Below are 14,924 nucleotides of genomic sequence, written 5' to 3'. Positions count from 1 at the left end.
TTGTTTTGTTGTTGTTTTTTGTTTTTTTTATTCAAAAGCAAATAACTAGGAAAAAGCTACTTCCTGCCAGAACTACAAATTCAATATTCTTTAGTTCTAAAGTTTTCTTTCTAGCTTCTGGCATTAGATTCTCCCCCACACCCTGCTTTCTCAATCATAGGATATTAATAATTTAATATTTTGTATATTTATTGATTACCCAGAATAATGCTATCCTATTTTAGTGAAAAGACGCAGTAAAGTTTCTGTCAGGGCAGTTGTGTGGTACAGCGGTGCATTATCAAGAAAAATGTAATGTGTCAAGAAGATCATTTATTTCTAAGCTTGTGCTAAAAAACAGGTAAGTGTTCAACCTTTGCTCTCACACCTCTCTTAGACAGCGAGTAGGCACTGAACTAGGTATTTGTAAGTCAGCAATATGTGTTACCCCTAAGATGGAGCCCTGTTCCAGCTGAGCTGGACACTGCAGCTGGGAGCCACCATGACCTTCCGCCTGTTTGACAGGTAAGTGTTTCAAGTAACCTGGCAGTTTATTATTTCATGGTGTAAAGTATCAAGCTTCTCCCTAGAGGAGACAGAGGCCTTCATCTAACTTTCAGGTGAAGAAATAAGAAGAAAAAATATTTACAGTAAAATAAGCAGTGGTTAGATTACAAATCAAGATTTACATGCAGCTAAATTTCAAAGTTTAAGAAATTTCACACTTGAGGTAAACGTATCTGATCTTGCCTGCCATTAATTGTGTCAGTGGAAGGAAGTGTGAAGCAGCAGTGACTGCACTGTTCTCTGAATTGTTTCTCAGAATTTAAATCTGTTTTAAAGGTACCTCTCATGAAGTGATTAGAAAGACGGAGTCACTTCTTCAGGGTCCATAGTGGCACAGCGGGGATTCCAGTCCATCTTTCATCCAGGGTGCTCCTGCCTCTCTCCACCTTCTACAACACCTTGTCTAGAAACCTCAATTTCAGTTAAGAAATGGACATTGGTAATAAAAATAATTTATTTCTATCAAGAAGTAGTTAAATCAGTAAACTTAATCCCTTAATTGGCACAAAAATAGAGGCAGAAGGATGTAACATTTAGTGCATGGCTCAGGAATAAAATCAATTATGACTCCCACCATTTATACTGAACCAGTAGCTATAAACAACATGGAAATCTGATTCTGTCATTACGTAGCAACTGGAATAGTGACAGCTACAGCTAATGTATTTACTAATGAATTATTTCAATAACAAGTGCACATATAACAAGTTATATGTACATTGTTAATACACTTGTTTTGTTCATTCTACTTTACAATAATGCACATATGGTAGTTGAGTTCATTACCACCCTGACTTATGGCAAAAATAATTCTATATAACTCTACATTATATATAAATTAATCATGGCCTTTTATTTCTGTACATAATATACATTACCTTATACACAGATAACATAAGTAACTTCCAGGTAGGGGTCAAAGTAGCACATATTATTAAAGGTTCAGAGTTAACATCCCTTTTACCTTAGAAGGCACTGCTGGGTCCAACACAGGTTTATTTTAACCATGTGCAGTAGACAGGCCCTGCCAAGTGAAAGTGCCTGGTTTTCCAGGAACCTGCTGGTGCTCTTGGTCCAGTTGTTCTGCCATGAACTGCTTCAGCGTTTCTGAGGTGCCTGGGCGAAGCCAGGGTTCAGTTGCTACAGAGTTTGATCCATCGTCACCCACATGCTTCATGAAGTCATCAGGGTCAATTAGTGAACTCTCGTCATCTAGAGGAAGCAAGAGAAACGTTACTCAGGTGGGTGTCAGGGGGGTGATGTGAACACAAATCTATACAGCTCTGTATTTCTCCACAATGTTAGGTTCTAAGCTTATAGTTTTGTCCAGATAACCCTCACTTTAGAGGTAGGAAAGCAAACCCAGGGAGGGACCCAACTTTAAGAAACAGAAAATGCAACTGAAAGTGACTCCATGGTACCAGCACCATCCCAAGCTCAGCAGCAGGGGCCGCAGCCACATTAATTTGGCCACAGGAGTGTGGGCCATCTTCCTTTGTGTCACCTTCAACTAACTTTTTTATTTAACAAGGTTTAGGAAGTTAAGTCATTTCAGGAAAGCACTAGACGGGATTGAAATGACTTCCACTCCACTGAGAGAGAGCTCTTAATTTGTTTCGTTCTTTAATTGCATTGATAGGACTCAACTTCCACATCTACATTTTACTTACAAATATAATAACAGGAAAATCTGTCTTCCTACCCTCTGATGTCAATTTCTTTTTTTTTTTTTTTTAATTACATCTCCTGGTCAGTGAAGGAGTAGCCCAGCAAAGGGACCTGTGCAATTTAATCCACATCGTACCAAAAAGCTCCTGTTTGAAAGGACAATGTTAAAAGTTTAGCAGTGGAATACCTTCGTAAAGAGTAAATTCTTAAAATGCTGTCTTCTCAATTTAAAAATATCCTTGTTAAATATTCAACTTATTGCTTCTAAAAGAAATTGAGGTATAAGAAACTCACAATACAGTTAAAAGAAAATGCTTTTTAGCTAAACAGAAAGCATTGCTTTCCCACTGTTCCATGTTTTTCCAGGTATGATATGAATACTCCATCAGTTTGCCATGTTTGCTGGTATTTGTTACGGAGTTACCGTCAGAACACATGACACCCTGTCTGCTAGACAGAGTGTATGAGTAGTTTTAAATTAACACAGTATTAAAGGTAAGATCTAAAAATATCTTAAGACGTTAAGTGCCAAGCCTGTTTTGTCTTCGGACATCTGATTTCACCGATAAGCTGGCGGCACCAGTGACTGACCGGTCCAGACGGGAAGTATAGTGTCAGTCACCGGTGACTGACATGGCGCTTAACACGTTAAGAAAATTGCTATAAGACAATTATTGTAATGTAGCTTCACAGACTAAAGAAAATTGTCCAAATAGATCACTATCTGCTAAAGCTAATAATCCAGCAGGTCTTGTGTGCTATAAAATTGTCCCATTATCCTAATGACTAACATCAGCATTGAAAAGGTGGTCCAGGCTGGCAGAGGAGCGTGCCAGTTGCTTAAGGAACTGTCTGTCCTGCCTGCCTGGCACCAAAGCCCAACATAATGAGACTAAGCTTTGATGGGTCAAAAGGAAATAATTAACGAGGCTACTTTGTGTCCAAAATACTGAAAGCCAAGTAAAAAGGTAAAATCGTTTTCTTTGTAATACTATCAATTTATAATGTATGTGTAATCTAAAAAAACTAAATGTTTTAAGTTAATTTCTGATATTCTCTCACTTCAGTAAGGAAGCATTTTCCCTGCTGAAAGCAAAGCCTGCGCATCTTTATAAGCAAAAGCTTTGTTTAGAACCCACTCAGAAAAGGGTACCCCTAATCTGATGCAAAATTAATCCCGAGTCCCGGTTTTACAGGATGTGTGATAGAGGCCCCTTGATTTCAAACTCATTCCCTCAGTTCCCCAGCCATAAGGGAAAGCTGCCATGTAAGCCTGTTAGACTCCTTACAGAATCTGCTATACGCCATTAAAACTGGCCACTTACCTGTATTAATAGGTTTATTCTGGAGTTCATTCAATCTTCGCATTCGTTCTTCATTTCTCATTCTAATCTGATCAATATTTATACTGGATACAGATTTTAAAGAGAGATCATCTGGTGGTACATTAGGAAGACCGTTATCCTGTAGTGAGAAAACAGAACTTCAGAAATGAAATGATCATTAACATGAAACATGTTCAGAATTAACAGGTGAATCAAAACATGTTTTTGCCCTTGATAAGTACACAGTGTGATGAACAAAATAAAACAAATGAAAACCTAGCATTTACATTCTAACTCTTGGTGTTTATCCATGCAGGCTCAGATGAAAGTACTGTGTGTGTGATAACAGAAACACTGCCACACTGGACAAAGGTGGAACATAGTTGTAACCCAACAACTCTATTCCTAGGCATACACACACGAGAGGTGAGAATATCAAAAAACTTGTACACAGATATTAAAAGCAGTATTCATAACAGACAAAAGTGGAAACAACCTAAATGTCTATCAGGTGTTGATTCAAAAATGTAGACTATCCATAAATGAAATATTATTCAATAAAAGGAATTAAGTCCTGACAAGCGATAACTTAAATGACCTTTGAAAGGAAAAAAGCCAGTCACAAATGATCATATATTGTATGCTTTCATTTGTGTGTCCAGAGAAGGCAAATCTGTAGACGGAAAGTAGATTAGTGGTTGACAGGAAAACAAGTCTTGCCACGTGGTAAAGCTGTGCATACATATGATCTAGTAACAGCATTTGTCATTTGGTCAGGGTCGTCTGCATGTTTTATGTGACCTTGGAATGTTATCTATATAACAGGCTTTCCAATAAATGGTATCACTTGCCTCCCGTGCCTTCTCAGAATTCCATATATTCTGCAGGTGGAAGGAAGGAAACTAGGGTAAGGAATTATTTATAGGGCAGAGGTCCTGTGCCAAGTACCAGGCTTATACTTATAGCCACCCTAGGAGATAGGAAAATATTACTTCAAAGAAGCCAAGGCAATGAGTTCAATGACTTGCTCAAGGTCATCCAGCTATTTGGTGGTAGAGCCTAGATTCAGATCCATGTCCCTATTACAGAGCAAGTACCTTTATTTACTGGACCAGGCCAATTTAGGATGGGCCAGAACCCAGACCTCCTAAACGGAAAAAGAAAAGGGTGTTCCATACATACAGAGGCCAGTCCTTTCCATTTGCTCCTCCTGCGCTCCCTTGCAGAGGGCAGCTGTGGGGGTGGAAGGAGGGTGTCCTCTCCAAAGGCAGGATATGTCTCACCATACGCACCTAGAAGGACCACACAGGGAGAAGTCCATTTCAAATCTTTTCACTCATCTAAACCCAGACTGTTTCTTACTGGCTTTAAGATGTTATTTACATATAATAAAACCCACCCACTATAAATGTACATAGTTCCACGATTTTTACAGAACTGTGCAGATGTCATTATTATCTAGTTCTAAAACATTGGTCACCTCAGAAAGTTTCTTCGTGCTCGCTGGCAATCCCTTCCCACTCCTGCCTGCCCAGCTTTCACTCTTTCCCGAGACTCCACGCGAGTGTAATTATACAATGTAATAGTTGCCTTCCACTTGGCATGTGTTTGAGGTTCATCTATGTTGTAACGTATCAGTAGCTGATTCTTTTTCATTGTTGAATTGTAAGTACTCTTATCATATGGATATGTCACATTTTATCAATGTATTCACCAGCTGATGGACATTTGAATTGTATCTAGTTGGCAATTATTAATAAGGCTATTATGATCATTCATGTACATGTCTTTTTTATGGTCATGTTTTCATTTCTTTGGAGTATTTTCCCAGGAGTGAAACTACTGGGTAACTTTACATTTAGCCTTTTTCGAGGAACTGCCAAACCATTTTCTAAAGTTGTTCCACCCATTTTGCATTATAAGAAAGTCATAGTTTCCCACATCTTCACCAACGTTTGGTATTGTCAGTCTTTTTTCTTTTTTTCCAATTACAGTTGGCATTCAATATTATATTAATTTCAAGTGTACAGCACAGTGGTTAGGTATTTATCCCAAGGAATATGACTGCTAGATGATATGGTAAGAGTACATTTAGTTTTGTACAAAACCACCACACTGTCTTGCAAAGTGTCTGTACCGTTGTGCATTCCCACCATCAACGAGTGAGAATTCCTGTTCCTCCACATCCGTGCCAGCATTTGGTGGTGTCCATTTTGGCCGTTCTAATAGGTAGGTAGTGGTACCTCATTGTTGTTAATTTGCATTTCCCTGATGACATGATGTAGCGCATCTATTTATATGCTTATTTAATGAAGTGTCTGTTTGGATCTCTTGCCCATCTTTTAACTGGGTTATCATTATCCTTATTGATGAGCTTTAAGAGTACGTATTTTGGATAGCACTCTTATCTTTTCCAAATATTGCTTCCCAGTCTGTGGGTGGTCTTCTCATTCTCTTGACACTTTCACAGAACATGAATTTGTAATGAAGCCTAGTTATCTCTTTCATGAATTGTACTACTGTTGTACCTAAAAAGTCATTGCTATACCCACGTTCTTGTTAGTTTTCTCCTGTTATCTCCTTGGAGTTTATTTTAGTTTATTTTTGTGAAGTGTGTAAAGTCTGCATTTAGATTCTTTCTTTGCATGTACTGTCTGGTTCTAGGCACCAATTGTTGAAAAGACTCTTTCCTCAGTTACACTGCCTTTGCTCTTTTGTCAAAGATCAGTGGACTATACTTGTGTGGGTCTGTTCCACTGATCTATTTGTCTATTATTCTTTTGCCAGTACCACACTGTCTTGAACACTGTATCTTTATAGGCAGTCCTGAAGTCCGGTAGTGTTAGCCCTCCACTTCTGTTCTTCAGCGTTGTATTGGCTCTTTTCAGTGTACAGGTCTTTCGCCTTCTCTGTTACATTTATTTCTAGGTATTTTATTCTTTTTGTTGCGATTGTAAATGGAATTTTCATTTCTTTTTCTCATAATTCACTGCCTCTAGAGAAACAGACATTTGTATACTGATTTTTTGGGTCCTGCAATTTATGGTTGATTTCTAGTTTCATACCATCATGCTTGAAGGAGATGCTTGGTATGATTTCAGTCTTAAATTTATTGAGGCTCATGTGTCTCAACATCTGGTCCTATCCTTGAGAATATTGCATGTGTACTTGAGAAGAATGTGTATTATGTTGTTTTTGGATGAAAAGTTTTATAAGTAGCATTTAGTAAGCTGATAATCAAAGGTCTCTCTTTTGCATTCAGTAAAGAGTGCTATAGCATACAATTTTGATTTATTTTACAAGCTCTACCGTGTGCAGGGTCTGAGCTCATGCAGAAGTCTCTTTATGGGAGCTCTGGTGCCAGACAAGTCTGCCCTTCAGGTGTATCATTGTGGAGCTGGTTGGATGGTGCTTTCGCATGGTCTGGAGTCTTAGGAGGGGGCTCTGCAGAAAGCCATGTTCAGCCACCATTTGTGCCTGGCTTGGGGCCTATGGTAGGAGCTACCAAATGATCTGCCATTAGTTGCAACTTGTGCTGGGACTGGAGGCGCTTGGGAGAGGCTATGCTGTGAATCAAGGCTGGCTGGCACTAGGCTGGCGACCCTTTGGTCGGCACCATGATGTGAGTTGAGGCCAGCTACCATGGTGTCAGTCCTGTAGCTGCTTAGTTTAAGCTACATTACAAGCTTGCTGCAACTTATTCCAATTTTGGGGCCACTTAGCAAAAAGTACAGGGCACAGAGGCTAGCTACTGCACTCCTGGGGTTTTGTGTACCTTAAGGGATTTTAGGAGAATTCACAGTGAAAGCTGAGAGAGGTCACTTATGTGGAGCAGCTACTGTTAAAGGCTTCAGCAGTACAAGCATGTTGGGTGGGGCGAATAGTACTCCCAGGTTAATGGAGAGCTTAGATTGGTGCCTGCCCGCTAGGTTGGAGGAACACTCAACAAAGGAACAATGTGCTTGCCCACACTTCCTTTCCCAGGCAGAGCTGCCTTAACCCCTATCCCTTCTGCCCTCATCCTAAAGCGAGCAAATTCAAAATGTGGGAGGAGGCAAGCATGACCTTTACCTACTTCACCATTTTGACTGGAAGTCCTTCCTATGACTTCTAAAATTAATTTTGATTATTCTGATTTGGAAAGCATTGTAAATCACGTTTGATGATTACTTACTAAGAGTGAAATATTAATTTTGTAAATATTTTTGAAAATATTTAAAGGAAATATAAATGTTTAATATTTTAATATAGTTTGATAAAGTAAATATACTCACCAATAAAAGCACTATCAGATTCCAACAATGAATTTTTTAAGAAATCATCAGGGTTATCTCTGGGCTAAAAGAAACATCATATATTAATTAGTCCCACATGAAAAAAACAACATTTTGTACTAAGAGGCATAAGTGTCCGCAAAATAAGATAGGGAAAGGTAGGACTAGCTGCTTTCCTCCTATACTACATTCCAATGCTCAGAAAATACTCTAAGGGGAGGAGGGGGGCTTTTATTAAGGGTTATATTACTGCTGATGAAAATAGAGTATAAGGCAATGACCCCAATTAAACATTATACATCTTTAAACCATTGCTGAGCTTCCGTATAGCGCACAATTTCCTCCATGCTAGGAAGTGGAGATGCAAAAATGAGTAAGAGTTTCTGCTCTAGAGTAGGTCTATCATAGTCCTCGATAATGACAGCACTGTACGACAGCGGTTTCCAGAGGGACATAGAACAGGGTAAAAAAAGGAACACAAGGGTTCGGCTTGTAATGAGCTCTCAATGTGAGCGGTGACTTCACCTCCTCACCAGATTTCCAGGATGTGCTGGTTCACTCCTATGAAGAGCTGTCACTTTTATAAGGAGAAACATTCCACTGAATTCAAATCTCCTTTTTAACACCCATTGACTCTGACTGCTTTCTAGTTGGATAATAATTGATAATAACAGCATCCAACGTTTAACAGATGTTCTGCCCCAGCTGTTCTTAGCATGCACACATATTATCCAACCCCTCTTGCATCGCAGCCCTCCCATAATGAATAGAGTGCGACAGGCTACTAAGCCCTATCTTCTCCATGACCATCTTCTCCAGATTCATCCTGTATTTTTCATATAATCCAGTTTCTAGGAAAATGAAGATATGAAAATTTGAGCTTTTTTGTAAAAAGCCAAGATTGAACTTCGGCTTATGCTGAGTTTCTACTCAACAAAATATGGTATTGTCATTTTAACCAAAATTCTAAATGTTAAATTTCAGTATCTTTTCACTGAGAAATGTGGTTACCTCTTATAGAGAAACCACCAGACCTGCAGAGTATCCAGGAATCGGTGTCGATACGTTTCAGGCTACACAGCATTGGGAAAAGGAGCTCTCTAAGCTATTACAATATACTTTCTCTACTAATAAATCTCTAGCTACCCAATGCACTGATGAGACAAGATTTAAAATCCTTAATTCAATTTTCCTGAAAATTCAAAATTGGAATACTCATATTACTAAAAATATATTTTATCCCCCAAAAAACAGCTTGAAAAATTAGAACTGGTTTCTTACCATTCTGTGATTTTGTACTTGAACACTTGGGACGGCATCCAAGCCCACTGTAGCCAATGGGGAAGAAAACCAAATTAAAAGGTTAGAAAGCATTTCAAAAGTAAAATAAATTTTAGAATATCTTTTGTGACTATCTCTGTACTGGAAATTACTTGTCAACCATCACATTACAGACTGCTTTTAAGATATTACTTATCGCCCTGTCTGGTTTGGCTCAGTGGATAGAGCATCCGCCTGCAGACTGAAAGGTCCCGGGTTCAATTCCAGTCAAGGGCACATGCCCGGGTTGTGTGCTCGATCCCCAGTAGGGGGGTGTGCAGAAGGCAGCCAATCAATGATTCTCTCTCATCACTGGTGTTTCTATCTCTCTCTCTTCCTCTCCCTTCCTCTCTGAAATCAATAAAAATATATTTAAAAAAAAAGGTATTACTTATCAATAAATGTAGCCCAACATTCATTCTCGTTAGGTAAAATTCTCCCATTCCCAATAAATATGAAAAGTAAAATCATTGTGCACTTAAAGCTGATAACTCCAGGAAAAGAAAACAATGCAGGATTCTTCACCATCTTCCCATAATTCTACAATCTGTGTAGAAATTTGTTGAGTGGACTTCCTCACATGCAATTGAAGGAAGCTAACCTGGTTCCAGGGGGAAGATTTTGGATCAGTATCCTAAAAGCCCCTCTCCAATTTAACCAGCAATCCTATGTGTCTCTCAATAGTATTTGTCAGAAGCTGGGGGTGGTTACTGTGGGGATGGAGACCTCCAGTACCAAAATGCACCTGTATCTACCTGGGGACTACTTTTGAGTCTCCTAAAGAAAAATTCCACTAAAATGGATATAAAACTTGAAATACGTACTTGCTTCTCTCTTCTCTCCTGAGAACTGGCCCACTATTTATCATAAAATTTGGGTTATTCTGCTATCAACAGATGGTAGCATAAGAGCCTGAAATTGAAACCACTTTAAAATTCTGTATCAGATGGAGGAGAAACTTACCCAAGTCCTGACCGGTGACATGAGCCTAAAGGGTGGTACCTCGTACTCCTGTGAGTCTATCTCACATGGTCAAGACAGGTTCCTCAGATGTGCAGGCCACACCAGCCTGCCACGGTAGGGTCTAAAGTTTTCCTAAATACAACTGATAGGACCATCTCCTCCTGTTCTTGTTACCTGGATGCTGTACTTTTATAACTCATTTTCCATGGCCACCCTCAAAGGCCTGAAGGCTGGTGAAATATGTGCAGGGGGTCATATAGTCATCCATCCCGTCAACAGGAACCATCAATGCTTTGAAGCAACTAGCTCCACTCTGCCTCCAAGTGACTGACCAACACCACCCCGTTACACTCCAAGGGACCCCAGATTTCTCCTTTGCAGCATTCATCATCCTTACACTTTTTAGCATCTATTTCTCCAACAGTATAAGCCAATGCTTGACCAACTTAATACCATATCAAACCTTAAAACAGACACACACAATAGAGAAATGCCCCATAGGGAAGGCACTGATGTGTTTGCCCAGCATTCCTCCCCTTGGATCCTAGTCTCTGGTGTCACGGGGCCTCATCCAGGCACTCAGTCCTTCTAGGGCTTGGCTAGGCCCTGCTCATGCATGGATGGATGAACACCTGACCCCAACCAAGCCAAACAGACGCTTTTCTGGGTCCAAAGGCTGAAAAGGTCTGTGATCATGGATTTGCCAGTAGGAGGAGCCTGCCTTGGACAAAATCAACACAAAAGATGGAGAAAGAAAGCCATTAATAAAACCCGCTGGTCCTATTGAAAGCAGCAATGATTATCTCTTACCTTCAGCACCTTCCTGCACTTTTATTCTGTTCAGTCTCTTCTGCTGTGCTCTCAGTAGGGCTTGCTGCTGAATCTCTAAGGTGTACTGATCTCTTGGAGGATCTGGGTACATAAGTTTCAGATCCACTCGTGTTTCTGAATCTGGTCCAAAAAAAGTTACAAAACTATGTTAAAAACCTTTACTGTGACATAGTAGCCTTAATTTCAAAATGAAGGAACAGTATAAATAGTGGGACATCATCAAAGTCAAAGGACATTAAAATCATCATAAAGCTAAAGAACACAAAATTAGTATATACAGGCCCCCATCCAAGGAACAGCAGCCTCGTGATCACCACACCCTCTGTCTGAGGAAGAGCAGCTGTGTGTGAAGCCTCCCCCACCAGCCAGAGGAGCCACCACAGCTGTGAACAGCACCCACCAGAGGAGCTGCTGCCAACTGAGGAGCAGCTGCTACCACAACCGCCCGAAGAGCAACCGTAACCCGAGGAGCAACCGTAGCCCGAGGAGCCACTGCCACCCAAGGAGCAGCCACTGAACGACTCAACATCTAGATATGTCGGTGAGATCAAACGTGGGTAGACAAAGAAACCTCCAAAGGAAAGGAAAGGAGGACTCGCCAGAAAAGCAGCTAAGTGATACAGAGGCATGCAACATGACAGAAAAAGAATTCAGATTAAGGGTCCTAGAGTGCATAAACCGGATGGAGGAAAAAATCAACTACTTATGCAAGAATCAAGAAGAAATGGATGAAAAAATCAGTAACTTGGGTAAGCATCAAGAAGAAATGAAGAGTGATATAGCTGCAATAAAAAATAGCATTGAAAGTTTCAACAGTAGACTAGGAGAAGCGGAGGACCGAATTGGTGAATTAGAAGACAGGGAAGTAAAACACACCCAAAGTGAACTGCAATTGGAGAAAAAAAATTAACACAGGAGGAGAGCCTAAGGGCGCTATGGGACAACATGAAACGAAACAACATACGAATAATAGAAGTGCCAGAACAACAGAAAGAGGAACAAGGGTTAGAAAACCTATTTGAAGAAATAATATCAGAAAACTTCTCTGAGGTGGGGAAGAAAAAAGTCACACAAGCACAGACAGTCCCAAACAAGGTGAACCCGAAAAGACCCACACCAAGACACATCATAATTACCATGGCAAATGTTCAGGACAAAGAGAGAATCTTACAGGCTGCAAGAGAGAGAAGGAAAGTTACATACAAGGGATCTCCCATTAGATTATCAAATGATTTCTCAACAGAAACACATCAGGCCAGAAAAGAATGGACGGAAATTTACAAAGTGATGCAAAGCAAAGGACTGAATCCAAGAATACTCTATCCAGCAAGGCTATCCTTCAAAATTGAAGGGGAAATAAGAAGCTTCACAGACAAAAAAAGACTAAGGGAGTTTATCACCACCAAGCCGGCAATGCAAGAAATGCTAAAGGAACTGGTGTAAAAAGAATAAAAAGCTAAGAAAGAAAACAGGCACAAAAAATAGAAATAGCTACAAACAAGTACCTTTCAATCATAACTTTAATTTAAATGGACTAAATGCTCCAATCAAAAGACATCGAGTGGCTGAATGGATAAAAAAACATGAACCATATATTTGCTGTCTACAAGAGACCCACCTCAGAATAAGGGACTCACACAGACTGAGAGTGAAGGGGTGGAAAAATATCTTTCAGGCAAATGGAAATGAAAAAAATGCTGGGGTAGCAATACTTATATCTGACAAAATAGACCTCAAAGTGAAGGCCATAACAAGAGATAAGGAAGGCCACTTCATAATAGTAAAAGGATCAATACAACAAGAAGATATAACCCTGATAAACATATATGCACCCAATGCAGGAGCACCCAAATACATAAAAAAAAACTCCTGGAAGATATCAAAGGAGAGATCGACAACAATACAATCATAGTAGGGGATTTTAATACACCACTGACATCACTGGATAAATCCTCTAGACAAAAAATCAGCAAAGAAACAGCAATCCTAAATGACTCACTAGATCGACTTAATTGACATCTTCAGAACATTTCACCCCAAAGCCACGGAATATATGTTCTTCTCAAGTGCTCATGGGACATTTTCAAAAATAGACCACATATTGGGTCACAAAGTCTCCCCAAATTCATGAAGATTGAAATCATACCAAGCATCTTCTCAGACCACAATGGCATAATATTAGAAATAAACTACAATAAAAACAACCCAAAACACTAAAAAAAAAAAAAAAAAAAAAAAAAAAAAAAAAAATTAGTATATACATATAAAAGTCTAAGTGACCGAACAACCGGTCACTATGATGCGCACTGACCACCAGGGGGCAGATGCTCAAGGCATATGGTCAGTGCGCTCCCACAGCAGAGTGCCACTCAGCTGACTGATGGACGCCAGACACAGGGCTCATGCTGGCAAGTGACAGGCGCAGTGTGAGTCAGGATGAGCGGGAGCAGCATGGCGCCCAGCCCGAGTTTGGGCTCCTCCCCAACCACCTGCTGCTTCATGCACTACTACATCCCAGGCCTGTGGGGATCAGGCCAAAACTGACAGTCCAACATCCCCTGAGGGGTCCCAGATTGTGAGAGGGCGCAGACCAGACTGAGGGACCCCAACAGTGCATGAATCCATGCACCGGGCATCTAGTTCTTTAAATAAATGCCTTTTCACAAACCTAGCAACATTATAAGGGAGCCCCCCAGAACAAGCAGCAGCTTATTGATGTATTCATTCCCTATTCCTACCACCCCACTCCCTCCAGATGCCCAAAACAGATTGCAGGGCAACTGCACAGATACATCCCACAATGAGTCATCGGCTGAAACTCAGGCAGCCATGAGGCAATGTAATCACAGCTGATCCCTGTAATACACTGGGAAAATGAAAATATGTTATTGGCCAATTAACATTTTAGCCCTTGCAAATAAAATGCAAGAAGCAGACTGGCTAGAAATTTAGGAGGGATGTCATTACTGGAGGAAATAACAGTCTAAGAATTTACCTTTGCCACAAATTCAAGAGTATCAATTTTTATCATAATGAAAATGTTAAACATTAATTTTTTAAATCTTGAGAATAAAAATAGTTCATACATTTTAAAAGCCTTGAAAATATTCCCTTTGATCTACTAAATAATACCACTGGGATATAATTTAAAGAAATAATCCTAAACATATAAAAAGCTTTGTGATCAGAAATTGTCAAAATAATAGTGAAAAATGGAAAGCACACTGAATATTTAAGAATTAAAAATGGTTAAGAGCAAAGTTGGGAGAACCAAGATGGCGGCATAGGTTAACGCCGGAGTTTGCTGCTTTGAACAACTACTTCAAAAGTGAAACCAAAAAACGGAAGGGACATCACTCAGAACCACAGGAACGCTGGCTGAGTGGAAGTCCTACAACTAGGAGGAAAGAGAAACGCATACGGACACTCAGAGGAGGCGCAGTGCTGAAGTCAAATTCTGAGGTGCGGAGTGCGCGGAGCGGGCTGGCGGCGGAGGGCGCAGTTGGCGTTTTCAATCGGGAGGGAGTCGCAGAATCTGAGCTCCAGATCCAGGCGAGTCTTTAGGGACCCAGACTCAAACGGGAGAAGCGGGACTGTCTGGCTTCGGTCAGAGCGAGTGCAGCTTTCTCTCTGAGCTTTGCAGCGGGTGCTGGGACTCAGAGAGGCAGAGGCCCTGGGGACAGGACTGAGAGCCGCCATAACTGCTCTCTCCGGCCCACCCTGTTGATCCTGTGCGACCCACCCCGCCCAAGCCCTGCACAGAGGCATTTGCCGGATAGCCTCAGGCAAAGGCTAGATTAGCACCTCCCTAGAGGACAGAAGTTCTCTCACTGCTGACACAGCTGATTCTCATAGCCACTTGGCCTGGAGGTCAAACCCTCCCTGGAATTAGCTACAACAATCAAGATTTAACTATAAGACTGCGAACAAAGACCACTAGGGGGTGCACCAAGGAAGCATAACAAAATGCGGAGACAAAGAAACAGGACAAAATTGT

At 40.6% G+C, this 14,924-nt stretch overlaps 1 protein-coding gene across 11 annotated transcripts in view; it reads right to left on the bottom strand.

The window, feature by feature from the left end:
• Nucleotides 1–185: 185 nt before the first annotated feature.
• Nucleotides 186–14,924, bottom strand: part of CSPP1 (centrosome and spindle pole associated protein 1) — a 102,674-nt gene continuing 87,935 nt past the window's right edge. For 9 of the 11 annotated variants that reach the window (XM_036338457.1, XM_036338456.1, XM_036338461.1 and 6 more), the window contains 6 exons: nucleotides 10,907–11,047; nucleotides 9,095–9,141; nucleotides 7,814–7,877; nucleotides 4,722–4,831; nucleotides 3,540–3,678; nucleotides 1,547–1,758 (listed from right to left, as the gene is read on the bottom strand). In XM_036338457.1, the coding sequence (XP_036194350.1) occupies nucleotides 1,547–1,758; nucleotides 3,540–3,678; nucleotides 4,722–4,831; nucleotides 7,814–7,877; nucleotides 9,095–9,141; nucleotides 10,907–11,047 (713 nt within the window). Of the gene's footprint in view, nucleotides 1,759–2,237; nucleotides 2,361–3,539; nucleotides 3,679–4,721; nucleotides 4,832–7,813; nucleotides 7,878–9,094; nucleotides 9,142–10,906; nucleotides 11,048–14,924 lie in introns of those variants that run through there. The other 2 variants (XM_036338451.1, XM_036338459.1) reach the window with 2 other exon arrangements.

This window comes from Myotis myotis, unplaced genomic scaffold (genome assembly GCF_014108235.1).
Source record: "Myotis myotis isolate mMyoMyo1 unplaced genomic scaffold, mMyoMyo1.p scaffold_m19_p_16, whole genome shotgun sequence".
Lineage (NCBI taxonomy): Eukaryota > Metazoa > Chordata > Mammalia > Chiroptera > Vespertilionidae > Myotis > Myotis myotis.
This window is presented reverse-complemented; position numbering and strand designations above follow the sequence as displayed.